Here is a 24554-nt window from a genome sequence, read left to right as displayed (position 1 = left end):
GGGTGTGGTTGTAGACTTACTGTTAATTTAAACGTGAATTTATGTTCTATAGTGGAGCCGAAGCTCCCTTCTGATCACCCTATGGTCTGATCCGCTCTAATATGTGTCTTTTGGCTTTCTCCTTAGCCCGCAATAGTTATTCAAATGAATTACTTGTATTCTGTAAGGCTCGTCAAGTAGACTCCTCTATGCTTGATTGAACATCGATAGCTCCATAGATGAAATACATTTGGGCAAAGAAAATTAAGAAAACAAAATCTTTCTGATGTTGAATTACCGGGACATTGTGTCATGTCTTGTTGGAGTCCCATCATTTTTTGTTTTGTCTCATTTTAAGTTCATGTCAGAACCTGTCATATATGTTGTTACTAACCCGATTTGCTTTAAAATCGTGTCGTATTTGAGGTAACACAGTTAAGAATCTTAGTTCAAAGAATTTTAAAACATGTAAGGAAAATATTCAAGTATTAAATAACTCATGAACAACCTGTTTCATCCAATTTTTCCAGTTGAATTTTCGTATAGTTAAGTCGTATTAACATGTGTGTCCGAAAATGCCCACTCCTAATTACTACCTCCGTCTCATAAAATTTGTTTGGTCCGTATAACAAAGATTTAAAAATAACACATTTTTTTTAAGAAAAAATTCAAACTTTTCTCATGCATTAAAAGAACTCAGTGATATTATCTAGTCATATTCTGTTAAAAAAATTATTTTTTTTAAAACAAATATTATTTTTAAGTTTTTGTTATGCAGATCGGACACAAATTTTATGGGACGGAGGGATTAATTAGTTACCCTCATCATGGGTTCCAAGAAAAGGGCATGTGATTTAACGTTATTTGGATAGACTCTTTCCCAATAACTTTTGAGCAATCATATTTTTAATGTCCTTGGACAGGCCAATTGGTTAAAGCCAAATTAAAATAGTGAGTCCTTAAAAGCTTGGTCAGGATCCCAATTCCACTCTCCTCATTTTCTGTAGTTTACTAAAATTTTGAGTCATATGATTGGACAGAGAAATTTTAGGGTGCCGAGTGGGTATCACGTGGCGGTATTCGTCGGCAATTTCAACAATTCAAACGTGTCTTAAACGGCTCAGATTTATTTCATCTCTCCCCTCACTCCACCTCTCTCTCTCCTCTTTTACTATCTATAAAATCCGAACCGCCCAAAACACATTTGAATAACTGAAATTGCCGACGGAATACCATGTGTGTGGTACTGCTCGGCACCCAAAAACTTCTCGATTGGACAATCTTTAGAGATTCTTCTTCTACCCAATCTATTATTATTTTTACCATCCTTGTCGCGCTACCTTTGCATAGAATAGTGTATTTGTTGTTATCATCTGCTAGCTTCAAACTCTCAACTCACTACTATTTCACCCAATATGATTGCTCAGTTTTTTGTTCCCGTTTTCGTAGTCCGTACACAACTCATTTCATTGCAGTTGTTCAAACAAAGAAAAAGCTCGCCCGAACACTTGAGCTATCAAAAACAAATCCTTCAAGTAAAGAAAGTAATCTCAAAAAACAACCATTTCAATATGCAACCATGTCAATCAGACTAAACAACATTTACATAACAAAATGTTTGAGGTTTCATCAGAAAACCACAGAATAAATATTACAACTCCTTTAATTTTGACCCATTTAGACAATGAAAGCACACTGCCAATCCTGATACACTTCATCAACTTATTATTAACTTATGAAATTGCCAAAGTGATGAATCACCCCACCATTGGAATCGACTCATGGAATATGAAGGAAGGAATTAATTAAAAGGGATTATTAATGGAGAAAACCAGCAACCCTCTTCCTTATCTCATCTGGGTTTGCACCCACAAGCTTATCCACCTGAGCTCCTTCCTTCATCAACACAAAGGTGGGCATGGCCTTTATCTCCATCTTTGAGGACACCTCCTATTTATTTCAACCAGTCAAAGCACACAAAAAAATATAGCACTGACTTGATTTTGTTTACATAACCAATTGCAGCTGGTATTATGTTCTCGTAAATTGGAAAACATCGGGCCCGCAAAATTATTATTGGATGTGAGGACAACTAATAAATTGAAGGAAAAAACAATCGAAGTTTAAGATATTTTTAACCATTGGCTCAGTGGTTAATGTCTGAGACTTAGAAGTTTTCTATCAAGTTTGAAACTTAGAGGTTCGATAGTAAGTTTGAAACTTATATAGAGGCTTTTTCTCTCGTAGATCTCGAGTTTGAATCTTTCTAACTGTTATCAACTGTAATGGGCCAGTCCATACAAGCCTTTTCCCCGACTTTTATTGGCTGCACTACTAGACAGTGGTATTGGACCCCAGTGATAAGTCGACATGCGCATAGCTAGGTGGAACATGATTTTAAAAAAAAAACAGTCTAGGATACCATTTTGGACTAGGTGAAATGTACCCAAAAACCTGTGTCCCTTCCATGTTTATTCTTAACTGTTTATGATTAGATTAGTAGATTACCTTAACTTCATCGACATCCACCACTAGAAACAGAATATCTTGGTGAGTTACGGCCAGGTTTTCAAAAAAAGGCTTCATGGCAACAGAAGGCATGCACCAGGAAGCTGTAAAATGCACTATAACCTGCAATTTACAGGGGAAAAAAAAAAAAAAAAACCTTATCAAGATTGATACCGGGGAGGGAATTAGTTGGGATGCGCGAAAGCTGGCACGACCGTCGAACCAAAAGAAAAGCTAGTAATACAACAGTTTAATACCAATAATAATAGCATAAGAGGAAAGTACTAACAGGGGCGCCTTCGTTTTTAGCTTGAGTTGTGAAGGAATTCCATGATTCTTCAGAGTTTATTTTGATGACTCTGGTTTTCACAAGCTGCTCATCCCCTGCCATTTTTTCTTCTTCTTTTCCTTCCCCCCCTCTCTGTACCAGAAGATGGTGATATTTATAGATAGGTTTTGGCCAGAGAATTTTAATGTATTTTTGGGAAATATATAGTAGTAATAATACTTGCAATTGCTCTCATACTCGTTTAGTATTAATTAATTTAATTTTTATAGAATTTGAATGGAGATGGGATTGAATTGATTGAGGTAGGGCCCACTTTGATAGCCACTTCTTCACACCTATCCAGAATACATTTCCTGAGGTTTATCCAATTCTATGGGCTTCAAATGATAATCATGCATTATTTTTAATACACATCTGCTAAGAAATATCTGTATAGGAATCATGGGGTCCTCTCTTGAAAAATCTCTCTGTTTTGTGGCCCTGTATCACAAAATTCTACTATTTGTTTATTTTTGAAAAAATATAATCCGGAGTCAATGAAAAAGCCTTGCAATTTGATGGCAATTGTTCCTATCTTGCAGGCTTAGACAAACCCATTTCAACAAGTAATTACTGACCCATATGTTGGCTATTTTATTTATGGTTAGACTCGAGGTTCCACATGTTCGCCTTTTGGAATAGGCTCAATATTTTTTGATAAAGGTGAGTTCCCGGTACTGGGTATGTTAGACCATTGGAATCGCTCTGAGGTGATCGATCATGATTTTCAAACTGCTAAAGATAACGTGGTGATTCTAGACCCAGACCAAATAATTTTCCTTTCTCCGTAGACAATTAAATCTCCTCACGTAACCACCCACAAATCACAATCATCTAAATTTGTCTCATGCCTCCAATTCCCTAGCATTTTTGAATGTACCATTTGAGGAGGGGAGAGGGAATAAGCTGAAGTCTCTCATTTCCAGCGGCACACAGGTCAATGAGACATCAGACATGAGATATGGTGGGTGGAGCTAGCACACAGAGTTCTGCAACTGTTACCAAGTTGGCCAGAGCCTAACCGAGATCAAATAATATCCTCATCAAGATCGATGCTGGATTCAAATAATTCAAGGGAAAATGACGGTCCATGACGTATTTTGATAATTAATACCGTCAAAGACATGCTGAGAATATTTGTTAACGCTGAAAATATCCTTAACGGGTATTAATTATCAAAACACGTCCTTCGCCGTCATTTTCCCATAATTAATTCAACTGTAGGAAAAGAGCCAAAACTGGGCAGAGAGACTCAAGTTGGTGCTAACATGTTTTTCTTGAAAAGAGCCAAAACTGAGTACTACTTTTCTTGAAAAGAAGCAATGACGGTACCGGTACGTAAGAACTATGCATTGGCTAACTTTGTGCTAACAATCACAGTGTATAACATCTGTAGGTGGCTTTCTAGTCTACCACTTGACCTAGTTATGACATCTAAAAGGGAACTACACCAAGTATTCTCACACTACATCCAAATTAGTCCTTGTTTCCAGACACAATCATGTTTTGTCAAGAGACTAATAGCTATTATTCCCAAGAATTCATCATACTTTAAAGCACTTGATTGAGTTGAAATCACATTTTCTTAGCTCCTTGGGCAACCAAAGGCCCGAGGGCCGATTTCTGATCCATCCCAATGGTGATCCTCTTTGATTTAACAGAAAGAAGCAACAAGGCATTACAGTGGTACAGCGACCGATAGAAGCAACACGTATCAAATTCACCATCGGATCGTTGTGAATACAAATTTTTTGTTTCAATGGGCAACCTAAATCACTAATACAAGCCCAATATTCTCATCTCTATACAAATTACAAACGAAGAAATGTATGTTAGAATTGCTTTCACATTTAGGTGATAATTAAGCCACGCAGATTCAGAAAATACGAAAAAGATTTTATCAAATAAAATCGGAAAACACTACATCAATATCAGCCAAAGCTCAAGCGAGAATCTAAGGACCGCACAGTGTTGGTTTGACGCCGAGGAATCCCAATCTCACAAGCATTAACCCTTGCTGCAAACCTGAGTGAGCAAAGTGACTCCCCCACTGAGGGAGGATCGGGAGAAACATTGACAACCATCAAAGTCTTTGAATCCCCACCTAGGCAAGGCTGCTTAACCATTGACCCATTAGAACAGATCAAATAAACAAGAAATCCACAACGATAGAAAAAGAGATATAAATAGAAATCTTTTGCAGGAGCTCTAAACTACGTCTGACATGTTTCTTGTTTATATTTTGCAGCATGGACTAATAGTCTTATCCACCTACATATTTTGGCCACACTGCCACAGAACAACTCAGTGTACATGATTGAAATGAAGAAATCCTCGAAGATGCAACAATTCCTTCTTTGTGTTGGCCTTATCTATGTTAGATGGTAATCACGCATGTTTCCTACTGTCCCTACTACAAACATGGGTCAAAAGGCAGAATCATGATCATAACGTTAAAAAACAAAATGAAGCATTTCATGGTAGACGCTGGAATAATAGCAGATCATGTATAGTATTCGTAACTGGCCTTGGAAAGAACACCTAAATGACGAGGATTATAATGTTATCTTCTGCATACTTCTCTTACGAGTCTCAACACGTTCAAGACTAGCTCTAAGGACTTCTACTGAAAATGCAACCACTATATTGGCCCCTAAGGATAGCAAATTGAAACTTGAAGTGAAAACTTAACATAACATAATTGCATTGCTATATTTTGAAGCAATTTACCTGGAGAAGATATGTGAGCTTTGAGTTCCTAAATGGGACGTGGTCCTCCTTCTTTGCCAAGGCAAATATGACGTCGCTTAGAGATGATAAACTCTTATTAATGGCCTGCATGGCAATGAAAAGTAACTTAGGCAATTTCCACATTGGACAACAGATTACAGGATTGGCTAGAAATCTGCTTACAAGGGTTTGCTCTATTACCTGAGTTTCCTTCAGCCGGTCTCCCGTTGCCCCACTCCTTGAGAGACGCTCACTACCAGCAAGGTCGATAAGATTCAAAACACCTTGTACTTGTTGTTCAGTGCTCTACAAAATAAAAGAACAGCATTAATCATCGATTGGCATGTCTGTGGTGCGTTCAAGTGCAGGCCCACATGTATCGTGAGAGAGAGAGAGAGAGAGAGAGAGAGGGGCAAGTCTTATGAGTGTTAATACCTCATTATAACCTGATATCCGCAGAGTGAAGACGAAATGACTTCGTGAAGATTGCTCATTCATCTGGGTCTTGCCTACAGACCTAAATAAGAACAAATACAGGTTTTGGACATATAAATAGAGGTACATGGACCATTTGGACCCAAAAAATCAGGAACAAAAAACTAAAACAGAATGGTATGTACAACTCTACTTCTCATCATAAACACAATCAAAATAGTTTGAGATACTTCCAATTCAAGGTTCTGAATACCGTACCAGCTAGAGTACCGGTTTTCTTACAAGTACGGTACGTACCAGTACTAGTACTAGTGAGATACCGGGTACCGTTTCGGATTGATCGCTATTAGTGTTATTTTCCAACAATCCAACCTAAAAGAATTTATAGTATAATATACACTTTTTAAAACAAAAATAAAATAAAAAATATTCCGGTATTTGCCCAGTACCGTCCGGTATTGTCCGGTACTTGAAGAAAAAAATAAATTTAAAAGTAGTCCGGTATTGGCCAGTACTGACCGGTATTTCTGGTACCATCCGGTATTTGGCCGGTACCGACCGGTATTTGAGCCGGGACGGGATTAGAGATGTAAGGTACCGGCTATAGACAACACCCCGGTCCGTACCGTCCGGTACGGTACAGGATTCATAACCTTGCTTCCACTTAGATTCAAAAGAAATAAAGCAATAAAGAAAGGATCATTTACTTATGAATACCTGCTTTGTGCAGCCCGATCTAAAAGATAAGAAACCTCTCTACTACTACGAACATCCACAATGGTTAGATCAGAGACAACAGTGTTGCCATTTGCATCATGTTTAATTGTGTACTGTTTTCCATTCTCTGTTCGCGACACATCAGGGCATGATCGATTTACTGACAACAAATCACGTATAGTTTCATTGTATATCTCCAACATTGACACCTACAAACATTGTTAGAGCCAACATGCAGAAACCATCATCACAAGCACAACAGCAATCAAAGAGGGAAAATTAGAAGGCAAACTTATCACACACCTGCATATCGTATTTCCATCCTTGCTGCTGAAGAGATTGCTTGGTCTGAAATATCTGTTCTAATGAGCGGGGTATCAGCCCTTTCTGATCTGGGCTTCCAGGCCTGCCCATCATAGTATATGTTTTACCGGAGCCAGTTTGGCCGTAAGCAAAGATGCATACCTGCAAGGGAACAACCATTATCATTCTCTATGAGCTCGAAGGAATTACAGGTTATACATGGTGATCCCATGATGAATGCAAGATATTTAAAGTAACTTTGAGCTCCACACTAGTCAGCCACAGATTGCAGGAACTATGAAAGAACGACTTACATTATAGGACCAAATGAGATTAACAGTAATAGCTCCAGTATCAAAAAAATGTGAAAACGCTTAGAGTGAAAAGGGAAACTCAATGAATACCGAAAAAGAAAAGAAGGAAGGTGCCATTCCGCTTTCTTTTTAAACCTTCCTTTTTAAAAAGAAGGTAATTTCAAACTCAAATATAATGAAAATTAAAAATAATTTTTTAATTTTTTTACACCATTTAAAAGATCTCAATGAGATCTATCAAACAAGATCCATATTGGTACGAAAATTATTTGCATAAACACATGATTTTTGAGCTTGAAATTACCTTCCTTATTCTAAAAGTTCCTTTTCTTACAGACCAGAACGGGGCCGAAAACTCAAGAAAGTTGAGAAGACAATGGCTGACAATTCCTTGCCATTCAACTTTCAAGTATTGAGATGGAAAATATAAAAAAATTAAAAACAATAATTAATTGATTATGGTACATTGATATCCAAATACGGCCTAGAATGTGTCACCAGTTGAATTAGGAAATATATCTACAACTTGAATAATCTAGCCTCCTCATACAAACCCTATGAAGCATGGGTACTCAAGAAAACATGTTGCCTCAGGCACTGGTACACTGCATGATGCATCTGCATGCGTACTGGGTACATGAAACATGTATACAATTCCTAAAAGTTCCATATCCCTGTTGTAACCAGTTTGTTCCAAATACTTAGCCCACCCGCTTTCATACCCATGAAGTTAGCATAATGAGAATGATTTCGTGTTCAGTATTCTTTTAGATTTAAGCTTTTGGTTTGCAAGTTCTTTTACGTGATGGCATTAAACTCCAATTTATACCTTGCTCGCGGTGGTAAATTCTTGAATGTAGGTAAGAACAATAATCAACTCAGCCATTTCACTAAATTTTGCATTTGGTGTTGTAATTGTTGCATACAATATACAATGCATTAATACATCTTTAAGAGACATAATTTACCCCTATCGCCTATCCTACTCATAGGATTGTTGCATGGCAGCATGAAATACCCATACTACACATGTACGTGTGCCTCATAAATCACAATACAAAACATACTCCAATCTAGAAAAACATTGGTTAGAGCTCCTGAAAATTTTATGTTGATACAATAATTGGAGTAAACTAGGCAATAAGTCACCTTATAACCATCAAGAGCACTCTGTACAAGCTGTGAGATTTCCACAAAAACCTCCTCTTGTGAGGCGTCAGGCATGAACACTTTATCGAATGTGAAAGAATGTTTTTGTACTGAAGAAAAGAGAAACACAGAGTGAGATCGTTGTATGCATAAAGCAAAGCGTAAAACGAAAAGGCTCTGAAATAAAAGAATACCATTTTGTATCAAGTCAATGCCCCGTCCAAGCATTTCAAGTGATGTGGGATAAGAAATAACTTTTGGTTCCGTACCAACACCATCTTCGGGCAACAAAGGTCGTACTCTACAGAAAACGCGGATGTTACCTTTCAGTTCCTGCAGCAGAAAAGAGTTTAGCTGATGAAAATGTTTGCTTACCACCAGTAAATATGTTGCAGAAAAAATCCTTACCAATACTGTATTATGTAACTTTTTCCTTAGATTCTCTCCTTCAATAATTTTCACTTCTGATTCTGCAAGACGGCTTTGTAATTCTTGAATAAGTTCTCTTTGCTCTTCATATCCTGTTCTTGTCTCCAATGCAGATAAATCAGACATCTGAGACACAAGATCAAAGTCATTCGGAGATGTAGCTGGCATAGGATATCAACGCAAACATGTTCCTTGTACTAGTAATTCATCTTTCAGAAACACAAGATTCCAAATGATGATACCTCCAATTTCTTCTCTGCAATTGCAAGTTGACTTTGTAATGTTCGTATCTGTGCGGTTTGAGACAAACACATTGCCTGTTGAACGAAAACTCATTGTGGAAGTTAATTTATGAAAGGCACAATCTGTGTTTGAGAAAAAAAAATAAAGCAGCAGAAAAACAAACCTCCAACTCATTTGACCTCGATGTTAGGCACTCCACTTCAGCTAAGGATTTTCCACTACGTTCTTTATATTTGGAAACTTCAGCTGTTAAGGCCTGTACTTGTAACAATTGGCAGTCACGATCTTCTCTCACTTGCTGCAGATCACCCCTAAGGCACCCCACTTCTTTTGCAAGAGTTTCTTTCTGTTTCACAGCCTCATCTTGAGAAACCTAAACATAGTACAGTAAGGAACAAAAAATGAGAGGACGTCTGCATATTATAACAATACACAATCTGATCCCAGCATGGCAATAGAGATAATCAAGTTGACTGGAGAATCAGCTATACAATTACACATTGTCCAAGAAAGACACAAATGTCCCTAGCAGACTCAACACATAGTTACATGTTCCTAGCGACGATAGATACCAGAATGCCTAGATCTGGACAAAAGAAAGTTACATCTAACCAGTAGACCTAGGTGGGTAATCAAAAACTGTTAGACCATGGAGCTACTAAGCCACTTATTGAATGGGATAATGCATAATATATATAACCCCATTTTCTTATTCTTCTATGATTCTTCCGACTGATTGCAGCCGGCGAACTTTGAGACAGACAAAAAGTAACAAATCAAGCACGTGGTTGTTCACATACAACACATCAAATGCTATACCGAGATATCATAATACAAAATGTTTATATTGCAAATGAAATGAACTCTACATGAACCTACTCGAGATGACGTAAGCTGATCCTGCAAGGAATTATAATGACCCCTTAAGGTACTGAGATTCTCAACTACTGCAGCTTTCTCTTTCTCAACACGCTTAAGGGTTTCATTGGTTGTAGCAAGCTCTGACTGGAGTTTACTGTTGTATTGTTGCAAACTTGTGTTGTACTCTTGCAATCGTTTGTACATATCATTAAGTGAAGAAATCTGCAAATCGAACAAACCCACATGAGGAAAAGATGAAGTGATTTCTGGACAATGAACAGAGATAAATGATCTTTTACTGAAATTGAAATCACATCTCTCTATTCACCTTCTGATTGGCATTTGAGTTCTCTCGTTGAGAAATGCGAAGCTCTTCCGAAAGAGAAGCTTGCGACCTCTCTGCAGCAACTTTAGCCTCTTTCTCAATTGCCAGAGATTCCATTGCAGCCTAATTGTTGAATTCACAATGTAAATTCTTCTCAGCAAACAACTAAGGAAGTGGAAATAACAATTCTACCGGTCTTACCAACTTATGAGATTCTGCCAATGTAAATCTCCCTTGCAAAGATGCATAATTTGCCCTCAGCTCCACAATAATTGAATTCAATTCCTCTTCCTTTGCCTTCATTAGCATCTCTAAATCACAAGCAAATTAACTGACATTAACAACCAGTTTAAATTTTTCATGAACTCAGGTAAATCAAAATAAACCAATCATTACCCATATCGGTGCATTTCTTCTCCACCGTTTCTAACAAATCCTTTAGCTTCTCTTGCTCCAAAAGATAGTTCCCTTCAAGCTCTTGAAACCATTTTATACAGAGCCTAAGCCTTTTAATATAATCCATCATTTGGTCACATTTTTCCTATAGAATATAACAAAGGCTTGCTTTACTAAACACGAAGAAACAAAAAACAACCCCTCATTGTTCTATCACTGAAATTAACTTGAAGCTCAAAACCCACTAACGCATATCAAATACTTAAGTGAAAAAACTTCATGGTTCAATCAATGGAAAACATGATTCTATCATTAAAATTTACTTGAATCTCAAAACCCTAATCTACGCAATTACCTTGAGATTGAATTTGTTCTTTGTTTTCATCTTCTCATTCAGTAATGCCTCAACATCTTCCCTTGTAAGCTCAATACTACCACATTCAGAACCCGCACTGCTACCCGGGCCGGGCCCACCGGCCATAGGCAGATCTTGGCCTCCATTGACAACGGAAAAGGCCTGCCTGGTTCTAATGCCGTTTGCCGGCCCCACCATCTTGGAAATTCCGATCTTTCGCCGCTTATCTACCGAAACCTCATCAACTAAACACTTACTCTACAAACCCACAACAAATTCCACAAAGTGATTCAAAACCCACAAATCATTATTCCAAAAAACTGCACTTGCTCTACAAACCCACAACAAATTTCGCGAAAAGGATTCAAAAACCCCAATTCTTTAGTCCAAAAATACTACAAACCTACAACAAATTTGACAAAATGATACAAAACCCACAAATCTTTAGTCCAAAAAACTACACTTGCTATACAAACCCACAACAAATTTCGGGAAAATATTCGAAACCCACTAATATTTATTCAAAGAAGACAGAACTGCTGTACAAATGCACAACGAATTTCACAAAAAGATTCAAAACCCACAAATATTAAGTCCAAAAGAACAGATCAAAAGAAATAATGAAGTCAGGAATGGGTAAAAAATAAGCTTACATTTGAAGGGCTAGGGGGAGCAGGAGCGCAGGGGACTGGAGGCTTGTTCTGGTTCTTGGTAGACATTTGAAGTGTGTGATAGAGAGAGGGTTTTAGAGAGAGAGAGCAGCAGAGAGTGAGTTTGTGGGGAGGGTTGGGTTTGATTCTGGTGGGGCCGTGGATTGCAATCAAAGCTATCGACGCATCAGAGCCGTTGCTTTGATTTGCAGGGAACTCATGATCTTTAAAAAAAAATCAATTGTTAAACCCTAAAATAATGGAAAACAAAGAAATACTCCTACCAGTGACATATTGACATCAGAAGTTAAAGAAAAGAAATCTCTCTCTCTCTCTCTCTCTCTCTCTCTCTCTGTGTGAAGCTTTCCACCAGTTTTCTCTCTCTCTAAACCTAATTGGACGTTTTGGTGATATAGAATTGACTCAGTGAGTTGGAGGAAGAGAGGAGAGCGTTGGGGCTTTTGAATATTTTTGAACTGGAATCAGGCGGTAGTGTGGGCCGTGGGGGACAGATTCGTTAGAAATCTTTAATGACCAGTATGCCCCCATCATTTGGTGATATTGCCGACTGTGGTTTTCCATTTATAATTCTTTTCTTCCTTGGAAGATGACTTTCTCGCACGACAAGATGAATTTTGAAAATTCGTTTTTAAGAAAATAGAGTGCAAAAAATATTTTCTTGTTTCTTCTTTAGTATTTATGAAAACGATATTTTCATGTTTCTAGAAGAAAAAAAGAAAAGAAAAATCTATGAACAATAAATTGAAGAAAGCATCTGAAACGTCATTTCACTTCAGCTTTCATACATATTAATACTTTTTATTTATTTGACTCGTTTAGCTTACGTATATGAAGTTATTAAGTAGTATATTTTTATGTGTGACTTGACGTTATTTTCGAAATTATATCTAAAATGTAAAAATGTATATTCTAACGAATTCTAAAGGAAAATGCTGCCAAACCAAGCTGTTGTGTCGATGAGGCTAAGGAATGGCTCTTAGGAGTAAAAACTCAAGACCTTAAGTTTGGATTCTGAGTTTCACTGAACCCTCTCATAGAGGATGTCAATATTTTTACTTACATAGAAAGCAACACATATATTAATTCAATAAAACTAGGATGACATTTCCTATGCTTTTTATTCAAGTTAATTATGAAATTTCCAATAAAAAATAAACCGACATAGAAGATACAAAATAAGAAATAATGGGAAATAACAAGCGATTTTTAGGATACAATTTTTTCACACAGTAGTTAATGAGTCGGACTACGTATATTGGTTGAATTATAAAAGTTTGAGGGCACAATTGAAAGCAATAGAAAGTGACATTAAAAATGCATAAAGCTCAACGACCAAACTCAAAATAATAGTTTAGCCTTGTCTTGAAATTCGAACGAACCATAGAATATGGTGCACATTTTATGAGGTAACTACTAATTAAATCCAATCAGTCAATTATTTTTGGATCACTTTTGTAAGACCACATCATGCATGTGATTATTTTTTCAAGAAAACCAAGAACAGAATACAATATGCTAGGAGTTAAAGGGATCCGGGCAGCCTGCCAAGCATCGTGCCAAACGTTACGCCCGTGAAGAATGATTTTTGTGGGTAAGTCCTATATATGAAGATTATTCAAATCGCAAGTTAATCTTAAATTTTTTTTTATGACTTTTTGAAGAAAAAAAAATTTAGCACAATCCAATACTATTGATATCGAATTGAGCTAATTTTTTTCAAGAACCCATAAAAAAACATCTTAAGAATAATTTGAGATTTAAATTATCTTTGTAGGACCCATAATGGGCCCACAAAAATCAACAATAAATAACAAGTGTTCTGCCAACCAAACAAGTACTGCTTGCATGGTCAAAACGATGGTATTTTTGCCCGCTTGACAGAGAATGCTTGGCAAGGTTCCCGGATCCGAGTTAAAGGGGTTAGGGTGAGCCAAACTCCATTACGAACCAAGTCAATTATCGGTCACCACCTGGTTTTATCATAGACAGTTAGGTACCTTCTTTAGATAGGAGAATTGTTAGGTACCTAAGAAAACAGATAAATGTATTTCATGTTGATGAAACTCAAAGCAAAATGCCATATAAGTAGTTGCAATCTATCTCTTACTTAATGATTGCTCTAGGCTCTAGCAATGTTTTCTCCCTTTCAGACCTCAGGGTGTCCGGCTAAGTTTGTGCGCATCATGGGTGATCTTTAGGACCAATTCCACCATCCACTAGCTATGTCATTTAACTCCGAACAAAAGTCTCTTATAAACTGATCTCATAAGAGTAATAGTAAGTCGAAAGTTTCGGACCTACAACCTCGCAATGAAGCAAACTTCTAAGTTGCGAGTCTTAACCAGCACAGGACCTGGGGTTTGCTCCAGCAAACTTTAGGTGCATTTAGTTCGATTGCAAAATCTCTAGGTACTAAATGCAATTATTTCAAACCAAATGACTCATCAAAGTTCCCAAGTTCTTTCCAAATGTTTAAAAGCAAAACAAATGTTTTCTCACTTGCGTCTAATGGCCGTCAAGAATTTTTTTTTTCAGAGCCTAAATTCTCCTATAACTTTTCCACCCTCTTTGGATATGATACCAAACATAAAAGATGCCCGTCTCACATGGGTACTAGTGTTAGCAGTTGGAATTTCCATTTCGTTTCTTGGTGCTTTGATGTGGTCTTTTTCCCTACTCTCCCTTTGGGAGTCTTCTTCTTTAGCCCCTCTCTCTCTCTCTCTCTCTCTCTCTCTCTCTCTCTCTCTCTCATTTTTTATGCCAAACGTGTAGCACTAACACTTCTCAGCTCTCACTGAAAAGATAATCGAGTAGTACTAACATGCTTTTTTTTCTTTTCTTTTTTTAACAACTAGGTATGTTTGGATCAACTTGCGCACCTCAACTGATTCAGAAGCCCTTAAATTAATGACCGGACAAATCCTCGAGCGACTAACGTTCCGTCAAAATTCGAACATGCAACGTCATGAAGAATAAACATTACTATTAGTTTTTCATGCCCACTTGGACAATTGGGTTCTCTCCGTACCTAGTTTAGCTAGAACAAAGACTGAACTTCTTCCAAAGCTGTTGATGTTAATTGCTTGCCATTTTTAGGTAACTAGTTACAGTACTTTTTTTTTTTTTCATTGTCGTATACAATTTTTGGAAGATTAGCGGAAAATTAATTAGTTTGTTAACAATCAAAAAGTGTTTGATTTCTCTCTATAGATTCGAACCCTAGATCTTCCCGCCCCTTGCAAGGCAAGAGGTACAACCAGATGTGCTAAGCTAAGAGCTCCATCTATAACTTAGGAATTAGGATATTGTGGATCTCGATAGCAATTAATAAAGTATCTTATATACAAATTGTGAATTTTGTTAATTTCTATAAATGATTTTCACACTCTTCTTTTATTCTTCTGCACTTTTTTTTTTGGCCATGTTCACATAGCGTTAGGAAATTACTCTTCATATTTGAAAACTAAATTAAGAAGGATAGTTTGATATTCCATGTGTACAAGGACGTCAATATAAAAGTAGTGCATGGGATAAAAGTAAAGTGTCAAAATTATTTTCATTTGCTTTTCTTATCAAAAGATTGAATACTGATTATATAGATATATATACATCGCAACATAAATTCACAGATGATCGTTTGTGTCTGATCATCATAGATCCTAACCCAGTTAATATCTTTAATTAAGTTGAGGCACACGTGATGTCGTGTGATGTTGAAATATGCATCTCAACATAAAACCACACAAGATCATGCATGCGTATCTCATCACAGGTCTTCGTCCATTTAAGATCGATCTTTAATTAAATTTAGGTACACGTGATATCGTGTGATGCGTGCCTCATCATAGATTCGGGCCGGCCGTTTAAGATTTTTAGCAATAGCCTCACTTCATATTTGCCTCATGATCAAGCATTCTAGTTCTTGACTTGGTGCAAACGTAAAGATAATACAAGATCTTGAACTTAATCGATAATTTCCCCTACAAGCCACCCAAGTTAAAGCCTTTCAGAAATAAAAGTTGACATGAGGTAAAAATAATAATAATGATAAAGTTGACATCGAATCTTATTTTATGGAATGCTATATACCATTCTAAAAAAACAGAAGTAGTATGCAAACAATAGACCTAAATTATATTGAACTAGAACCTAAGGATTTCAGAACCAATCACACAAAAAAAAAAAAGAAAGAGGCAATTCAAGTGTCAGATTTTAGAGCTGTTGAATTGAATACAATTTATTAAGAATGAGTTTTCCCTAAAAAGTACTCCCTCCGTTCCATAATATTTGTCCGGTCCGCAAAACGGAGACGTAAAAATAATACGGAGTACAATTTTTGTAAGAAAAGTTGGAAAAAAATTCAACAATTTACTAAATCTTGACGAGTTCTTTTAACTTATGAAAAAAATTTGAATTTTTTCTTGAAAGAAATACATTATTTTATAGTCCTCGTTTTACGGACCGGACAAATATTATGAGACGGAGGGAGTATATGTCTATAGCTTACTAATTTTAGAGTTTAGACGAGTTGTTTCCGCTAAATGAACTCTCAGCTAGTGTATGTTAGGAGAATAATTTAGCTCGAAGTCTGTGTTTTGGTGGACTTTAACCCGTTTAACAATAGGAAAATCTAGCATGAAACTAGGTTCGAGGCCCGGAGGGCATGCACAACTTGGTTGACCTTGACACTAGTTAAGTTCTCCCCAGTTCTTGGTCCCATGGAAAATAAATGAAAAATGCTAGGTACAAAGAAAACTTATCATGATCGAAAGTACCTCGAAAAGAGCAACTAGTAGTTAAGATTCACTTTGATGTGTGTGACCCAATCATCAAAGTGATTCTCAACCACGGATTGCTTTTTTCGGGATACTTTCAGGATAAATTTTCTTTGTACCTAGCATTCCTCAAAATATATAGGTTGGGCAGCAAAATATTGAAAACATGTTTTTTTGCTCGGCAAAAAAAATATGAAAATACTTTTTTTTTTTTTTTGGCTTGTTTCTTCGGGGACGTCTCCTGATAGAAAAGAATTGAAAATACTTCGTGGTGTGTTTAATTATATCGATCCATCATGTCTTACTTCCTCTTCATTAGATTAAATTAATTAAACAACTAATATATATGATTTTAATAGACTGGATAGGGGCTCATTAATTTCGAAGGGTACGTAGGAATCACAAAGTGGATAGAGAATGTGACGCTGTATCTGCCCATTAAAATAAATAAAACAAATGGCAGCATTGAAATGATCAGTACCTACCTCTCTTTGTTTTTGTTGGGATGATAAACGAGACGAATGGATCGAGTACTGAATTCGTTAAATCTGGTTTGAAAACTCAGAGAGTTTAAAAATTAATTTTTAAACTAATTTTAACGAGCTTAATTATTTATATAAAAAAAACTAATTTTTTTAACGAGCCGAACACAAATTCGAACTTGGCATTAGTTCTCATTTTTCACTCATTTGTAATATCTTTAGGGTGCGTTCCCGCTAAACTAAATGGACTACAAGCTAATGGCAATAGTCAAATTGTTTTCACTAGATAGTATTTTAGTTTATATATGTGAGAAGAATGTTTTGCCTAAAAATTCATAAATACATGAGTTTTAAGTGCTGTTTCCATTAAGGTTCTTATTTTTTTAAGTATTTATTAATTTTCTGCTATACGAGATTGGTCATTCTCTTGTAATACGCTACTTTTAATTCAAAAATTAAGTACTTGTTTGAGTTAGCGGAACGGATCTGTCCATTTTGTTTAGTAGAAACGCACCATTAATTCACAATGCGGTTATGCTTGGTTACTGAACATGCTTAGGGGAAAGAGAAGTACTATAAAAAACAGAAATGGAAGAAGGCTTTTGACCCCGTTCGTTTTGGAATTTTGGATTTTGATTTGCAGGTAGTGAGTGTAAAAAGAAATAGAGTAATGATTGAAAATAGGGTTAATGATTGGAGAGAGATAGAAAAAAAATAATAATAATTAAAAAGAGATAGAATAATTATTAAAATCCAAAATTTAAAACCTTGGGAACGAACGGGATCTTTATATATCTATCTTCGGAACTAAAAATTGGAGATGCGGGGTATCGATCCCCGTACCTCTCGCATGCTAAGCGAGCGCTCTACCATCTGAGCTACATCCCCTTCTTTGCTCGTTTTTCAGACTATTAATTAATTATAATTAATCTCTCCGGCCAATGAAATTCTAGTACTTGTCCCATTACCTCTGATAAGTGAAGTATACGTTATAGGGTAAACTACAGTTAACCCCCTCTAACTAAGCTTTACGTGCACTTTCCCCTCTCTAACTTTTTGTTTTGACATTCAACCCCTTCTAACTAACTGACATTCAAACGGTCATAACTTCTTTGTCTGAAATCGAAAACATGCAAATTGTATATCGATTTCGAGGTCTTGAAGTCAACTTTCTAATGACACCAAAATCATATCACGATTCAAAGCACACAGAAAATTATGATCAAAATGGTCTTTCTGTCTACCAGCCCTTACTCTTTTGATCATAACTTTTTGTGTGCTTTGAATCGTGATGTGATTTTAGTGTCATTAGAAAGTTGACTTCAAGACCTCGAAACGATATACAATTTGCATGTTTTCGATTTCAGACAAAGAAGTTATGACCGTTTGAAATTATGACCGTTTGAATTTCAGTTAGTTAGAGGGGGTTGAGTGCCAAAAAAAGAAGTTAGAGGGGGCAAAGTGCACGCGAGGCTTAGTTAGAGGCGGTTAACTATAGTTTACCCTACGTTATATTTTACCTAAGAATGTGCTATTGGTACCGACCAATATACGAAAAAATGAATGTTTGGATCAAGTACCTACGCACGTCGGATACCGATGATTACCGCGAAAATTCACTCGGCTTTTTTTTTAAAAAAAATTTGACGGCTCGGATCGGCCGTCCGGTGGCCGGAGACTATCTGGCGCGACCGTCGATGTATTTTTCCTACGGTACTTGTCGGTACCAATATCATTTCGGTTTACCTAATTCAGGTTCAGAAATGTCTAGTTAGGGAGAAGTTTTTCAGTGCCGGATGGGCACGGGTCACGTGGTGCGGAGCACGCATCTTTGCTGTCCAAACGTATTTTGAATGGCCCAGATTTGTTTGAGGGGGTGTTTTGATAATTTTACACTTAAAAATTACCCAAACAGATCTGAGCCGTCCAAAACACGTTTGGACGACCAAGATGGTGCTCGGCACCATGTAGCCTGAAAAATTTCTCCTAGTTAGGGGCCTAGGGCATTGAATTTTCAAAATATATTGTTGTTGATTTGGTTGTTGATTGTGAAAAAATATATATATAAAAGGAGGTTTTGGATGTATCCTTTCGGCCAATTACTTAAACTAGTCTACGGGAGCAAAACCAGTTGTGGGTATCTTTTTGGCTTCTTTTTTCTTCTTTTTTTTTTTTTTTGTGCTTATTCATTTTTTTCCACATTTGTTAGTTTTTCGTTAATCCTTGGTGGATTATTGCTTCGTCATGACGAGAAGAATCTAAAAGGTAAAAATTTATGATCGAAACCCAACTTTTTTGAATAAAGACAAAAATATGCCAATTTTTTTTCGACTTTAAAAAAAACTATGGTTGGACCATAAATTTTTTCTTTTCCGATTCCTCTCGTCGAGTCGAACTAATAATTTACAAAAAACTGACGCGAAACTAACAAATGTGATTTTTTTTTTGAATAAAGACGAAAAATAAGACAATTGATTTGTTTAACCAAAAAACTTGTTCAACATTTTGGGTCGTAGTGTTTGAATTAATTTCACAGGCATTGACCATAACATGGACTATTTGTTCCAATCCCTTGTTAATAACAATACCACTTTGATCCATTTCATGCAGGCGGGGATACTCAGATTCTCAATGGGCCTCTCCTGCTCTATGACAGCCCGAAAGCCCAAAGGCTTGGGAACACACAAACCTGAACCCCAGGAGGTTTGGCGAAATGGTTGTGAGATAGTAATAGCCAATAAATATTCTTTCATGAGGTCACATGTTTTATTCTCGTGAAGGTCAAACATTCCAAACTTTAGAGTCACTGGGGAATACGTCCGGTCGTTACTTTCAGGGCTCCGGAATTAGTCGAGGTGCGCGCAAGCTAGCCAGGAAATCCAATTATTAAAAAAACACACACACACACACAAACCTGTCCATTCAAGGATTGGTAAGTATCAGATTGGTGAGCATTTGAATTTCCTGCCATGAAAATAGTGTTTCCAAATCAAAGATGATTAGTGTTGTACGTAATTCCCATTACAAATTAATCAACTGGAATCATACGTCTACCGTAGATTGTGACCCATTTTTTTTTGGAACAAGTACAGTATGTTTTTCTCAGTGGGGCACAGCACATGACATGAAGTAGCTGGGCATGTGTAGTATTTGCGCTTTCAACACAATTGGGCTCTTATTACAGGAAATTTGTGTAAAATTGACCAAAGAACCGCTTGTTACGATTAAGGTTTTACTCAAAGCATGGAAATAATGGTGATAGTTTCTTGTTATGATGAAGGTGTTATCATTCCCTTCGCGAAAAAACGGAGTGCAACACTCTAGCTAGGCATGTGTAGTATGAGCCTATGCGGCCATGCTAAGCGTGGATACTATGATTTGACTTCTATTTAGAGCATCTCCAACTCATCTCCATTTGGACACCAAAACTCCATTTTGGAGAATTCATGTCTTCCAACCCATCTCCATTTTGGAGACTCAATTCTCATTCTCCATATTTGGAGAATCACCTCCCAAATAGAGACTCATTTCTATTTCTCTCATTCACTAATATTCTATTTACTTTTTTGCTAGAATTTCGTCAATTACATATAACTCTTATTCCGTTAGTTGCATTCAGGAATAGCATCAGAGATATTAAGAATGTATAATCATATAGGATTCCAACTCGAATTCAATTTTTTGAACGTCCACTTACTCAAAAGTGACACCACTATCATATTTATTTTCTTAACTGACCTAGAAAAATAGAAAAGCAAAATAGTGCCAAGATTACATATAACAAAGTAAGGAGTAGAGTTTGAAACTATGTCCACCCCAAAGACTCCATCAAAAAACCTATAATCTTCAATTCCAGATAGATCATGAAACTCTAAATCATCTAAACCAATAGCTCAAGTTGTATTGAACAACAATTTTGTTCTCTTACCATTTTAGTTAAAAAGAAAAAGAATCTGATGCGAAGAATTATTTTTGGCCGCAAAGAATTACTTTTGGTCGCGAAGAATTACTCATGGCCGCGAAGAATTACTCTTGACCGCATCAAATTACTTCTAGCCGCGAAGAATTACTCTGGCCGCTATAAATTACTCTTGGCTGCATCAAATTGCATTTGGCCGCAAAGAATTGCGAGACAATAAAGTAATTCGATGTAGCCAAGTGCAATTCGTAGCGTCCAAGTGCAATTCATAGGGGCCAAGTGCAATTCGATGTGGTCAAGGCCAAGTGCAACTAGTAGCGGCCAAGTGCAATTAAATGCGGCCAAGTGCAATTAAATGCGGCCATGTGCAATTCGATGCAGCCAAAAGTAATTCTTGGCCAAGAGTAATTCTTTGAGGCCACGAGTAATTCATTGCAGCCAAGAGTAATTCTTTGCGGCCAAGAGTAATTCATCGTGGCTAAGACTGATTCTTTGCGGCCAATAGTAAATCTTTGTGAACTTATAATATCAGTCATTGGCTTCAATGGTTGAGCTGAAGTGTCTTTTTTTATGTCTCCAGAACGATCCCCTATATATATATTTTTTCAAATTAGCACAGAATTTGGAAAGTTTTGGTAGTCTTCTCCTTTTTTTTTCACAGAGACATTAATGTACAGTTGTTAGGAGTAAATAAACCCACACGGTAATTGTGTAATATGTGCAAAAAGTGTGAGCAATCACTGAAAGGAGGAGAATGAGCCTAAATCATTGGATCAAAGTAATCATCCATTGTAGCAACTTATTTTTTGTTAAGTATGGATAGACCCTGCACCCTTGTGTTATGTACTATAGAAAATTAAGTTAAATAAGAAAATTAACTCCAATGCAGAAACACAGGCACATGTATATTTTTATTGGCTTTCAAATTTCAACCCAATGAAGGCGAAGATGAAACTATGACTTAGAATAAAGATATAACAAAATCAATACATTTGCTATCACCAACATATTGCAATGAATCAATTAACCAAATATATAATTAATCAATTTTTTCCCTTCAATCGCTCAACCAACTAAACATTTAGCAATTTGAATATATATATATATATATATATATATATATATATATATATAGAGAGAGAGAGAGAGAGAGAGAGAGAGAGAGAGAGAGAGAGAGAGAGAGAGAGAGAGAGAGAGCAGTTTTGGATTCAAAATTGAAATCCGTTTTGGGATTAACGTGTGAGGGAGAGAGACAGTCATAGATCACAGTAATCATTTTTTACTGATAACTATAAGGAAAGTAAGAAAAAATCGAAAAGAAATAATCAGAATATATAAGATTAGGAAACATTAATTTTAGTTTTTTTTTATTCTTCTTCCAAATATTAATTCTTTCCAAGTATATTTCTTGTCTTACTATCCGTAAATCTCAACTATACGAAAAAATATGTACAAATTCGATGGTTCAAAATATAGATAATTTAAAAATCGCTGCTCCATATTTTATAGATAGATATAGATAGTATTTCACAATTTGTAAAATCACATATTCAATGTGAGTTTAATCTCATAATTTAACCAACCACCGGTTACATTGCATTTGATAAACTGGAGGGAGAGGGGGGTTGCTGCACCCCATTTTGGGGTCTACTCCGGTCTCGCTCCGATGATCTGAATTGTTTATTTTGTAGAGCTCGTCGAGTAGAACAATTATGCAAAAAAATCAGCTTAATTGGATATCATTAAGTACCTGATCGGAACCTTTTTATCTTAAAAAGAATGGATCCGAAACACTGGATCAAATCCACTGTAACCCATGGACTGAGAGTTATATGGGCTCCGATCAGGTACTTAATGATATCTAATTAAGCTGATTTTTTGCATAGTTGTTCTACTCGACGAGTTCTACAAAGTGAACGATTCAGATTATCGGAGCGAGACCGGGGTGAGCCCCAAAATTGGGACAGCAGCCCCCCGCGTCCTGATAAACTATATTACACTCCGATACTCTCAATACCCATGAGACAAATGGGCAAATGGTGAAGACAGTTGAACTATTCATATTTTATTTTTGTTGTCCTTTTACCTAGTATTCTAGTCATTTCTTAGTTTGAAAAAAATTAATGAGATTCAATGCAATAATTGCTACCCCTCACATAATTTATAGCTGAGAAATGATTTTGCCACTCTATTTTTTGGTAACGCCACTCCACTGTAAGTGTATTTTTGCACTAAAAACATACTTGCAGAGGAGTGGTGTTAACAAAAAAAAGAAATAGTAAAATCAGCGGCTTTTCTAACTATGTCACTGACCGAATCTAGATATTTGATAACTCTTATAAAGTTTGAACATGTCTTCCATCGAGTATAAAAAACAAAGGAAGAACATAGATTTTCTCTCTTTTTTAAAAAAAAAACAACATGGCCAATAGGCTTTCTAAATGAGAACAAATTATTTCCACCTTAGGTGGAAATTCCATGGTTTCCACCATGCATTGCGGGTTCCGCCGTGTATTTTTTTCAATAATCTAAACCGTTCATTTTGTAGGGCTCACAAAATAGTACATATTCACAAAAAAAAATAGCTTTACTAGACATGCATAGGTATATAAAAAATTAAATCTTAGTTTATAAAATAGACGACTATGGATAGTTTAACTTTAAACTTATCTACCGTCGATTTTTTAAACCAAACTTCAAATTTTTATATACCTATCCATGTCTGATAAAGTTGATTTTTGTGAAGATGTACTACTTTGTGAGCCCTACAAGATGAACGGTTCAGATTACTATAAAATATGCACGGTGGGGCCCCCAATTGATAGTGGTGGAAAACCCGATTTTCCACCACAAGTGGATGGAATTTACACTCTTTCTAAATACTAATGTTTGGACCTTATGGAAAAAGAGGAAGGACGAGAGAAAATAATTAAGAAAAAATGTGAGAAGCCTAGAAAAGTCTAGAACGAAAAATTACTACGCCTGATACTCTATTTTTGTTTTACTATTTTCTCTAATCTTCTTTTTCAAACCAAACAAGAGAATGATTTTTTTTTTTTAAACTTTCCCATGGTTTATTTTCCTTTCCCTTTATTCTAAAGAAAGCTTGACGATTTCAAATATTGGGGCCACTGAAAGATTTGTTTGATCATTAACTTTAACCCGCAAGTTGATCCGGACATGTGGTTAAATTAAAAGAAAAAAGGACCTAAAGATTGACCAGGGAAAAAAATCTGGATATAAACCAAACCAAGCAGAAAAAGTTATACTCCAATCTAATCTCTTTTCGAGATTAAATGCGTTCTGCCGACAGTGAAAATCATGAATTTTCCACCACCGTCATTACAGGCCTCACTGCATGTGATTTGAATCGTTCATTTTGTTATGTGATCTGAATCGTTCACTTTGTAGGATTTGCAAAATAATGTAATTCATTAAAAAAATTAGCTTGATCGGACATCGATCGATGAATCAAAATTTGAATTTTAGTTTATGAAATGGATGGTTATGGATAGTTTAATTTTAAAGAATCTGACCGTCCATTTTATGAACCAATATTAAAACTTTTGATATATTTATCGATGTCCGACTAATCTAATTTTTTGCGCGAATATACTACGTTATGGGCTCTACAA

The 24554-nt window shown here is 36.2% G+C and overlaps 2 protein-coding genes and 1 non-coding gene across 3 annotated transcripts; all 3 read right to left on the bottom strand.

The window, feature by feature from the left end:
* Positions 1-1543: 1543 nt before the first annotated feature.
* LOC131330434 (thioredoxin-like protein CXXS1) lies at positions 1544-3006 on the bottom strand. Its single transcript, XM_058364009.1, has 3 exons — positions 2777-3006; positions 2488-2610; positions 1544-1929 (listed from the first exon to the last, which is right to left on the bottom strand). The coding sequence occupies exons 1-3, from the start codon at positions 2876-2878 to the stop codon at positions 1798-1800; spliced, it is 357 nt and encodes a 118-aa protein (XP_058219992.1). The 5' UTR covers positions 2879-3006; the 3' UTR covers positions 1544-1797.
* Positions 3007-4516: 1510 nt separating this feature from the next.
* Positions 4517-12150, bottom strand: LOC131330419 (kinesin-like protein KIN-14N). The gene is made up of 17 exons (XM_058363991.1): positions 11726-12150; positions 11073-11330; positions 10718-10862; positions 10523-10632; positions 10325-10444; positions 10015-10218; positions 9299-9508; positions 9135-9209; positions 8872-9018; positions 8658-8796; positions 8464-8573; positions 7001-7162; positions 6698-6906; positions 5981-6062; positions 5747-5851; positions 5546-5650; positions 4517-4929 (listed from the first exon to the last, which is right to left on the bottom strand). Exons 1-17 carry the CDS (start codon positions 11789-11791, stop codon positions 4747-4749), a joined length of 2430 nt encoding a protein of 809 aa, XP_058219974.1. The 5' UTR covers positions 11792-12150; the 3' UTR covers positions 4517-4746.
* Positions 12151-17815: 5665 nt separating this feature from the next.
* On the bottom strand, positions 17816-17888 carry TRNAA-AGC (transfer RNA alanine (anticodon AGC)). Its single transcript has one exon. It is a non-coding gene; the product is annotated as a tRNA-Ala (tRNA).
* Positions 17889-24554: the final 6666 nt, after the last annotated feature.

This window comes from Rhododendron vialii, chromosome 6a (assembly GCF_030253575.1).
Source record: "Rhododendron vialii isolate Sample 1 chromosome 6a, ASM3025357v1".
Taxonomy (NCBI): Eukaryota; Viridiplantae; Streptophyta; class Magnoliopsida; order Ericales; family Ericaceae; genus Rhododendron; species Rhododendron vialii.
This window is presented reverse-complemented; position numbering and strand designations above follow the sequence as displayed.

Coding starts and splice junctions, on each gene's coding strand:
- LOC131330419 (XM_058363991.1), bottom strand. CDS start 11,791: ATGTCTACCAAGAACCAGAACAAGCCTCCAGTCCCCTGCGCTCCTGCT. Junction 10,445..10,522: donor TGGCAGAATCTCATAAGTTG/GTAAGACCGGTA, acceptor TTCAACAATTAG/GCTGCAATGGAATCTCTGGC. Junction 7,163..8,463: donor GTGCTCTTGATGGTTATAAG/GTGACTTATTGC, acceptor GTTCCCTTGCAG/GTATGCATCTTTGCTTACGG.
- LOC131330434 (XM_058364009.1), bottom strand. CDS start 2,878: ATGGCAGGGGATGAGCAGCTTGTGAAAACCAGAGTCATCAAAATAAAC. Junction 2,611..2,776: donor CTAAAAACGAAGGCGCCCCT/GTTAGTACTTTC, acceptor TGTAAATTGCAG/GTTATAGTGCATTTTACAGC. Junction 1,930..2,487: donor TGGATGTCGATGAAGTTAAG/GTAATCTACTAA, acceptor TGAAATAAATAG/GAGGTGTCCTCAAAGATGGA.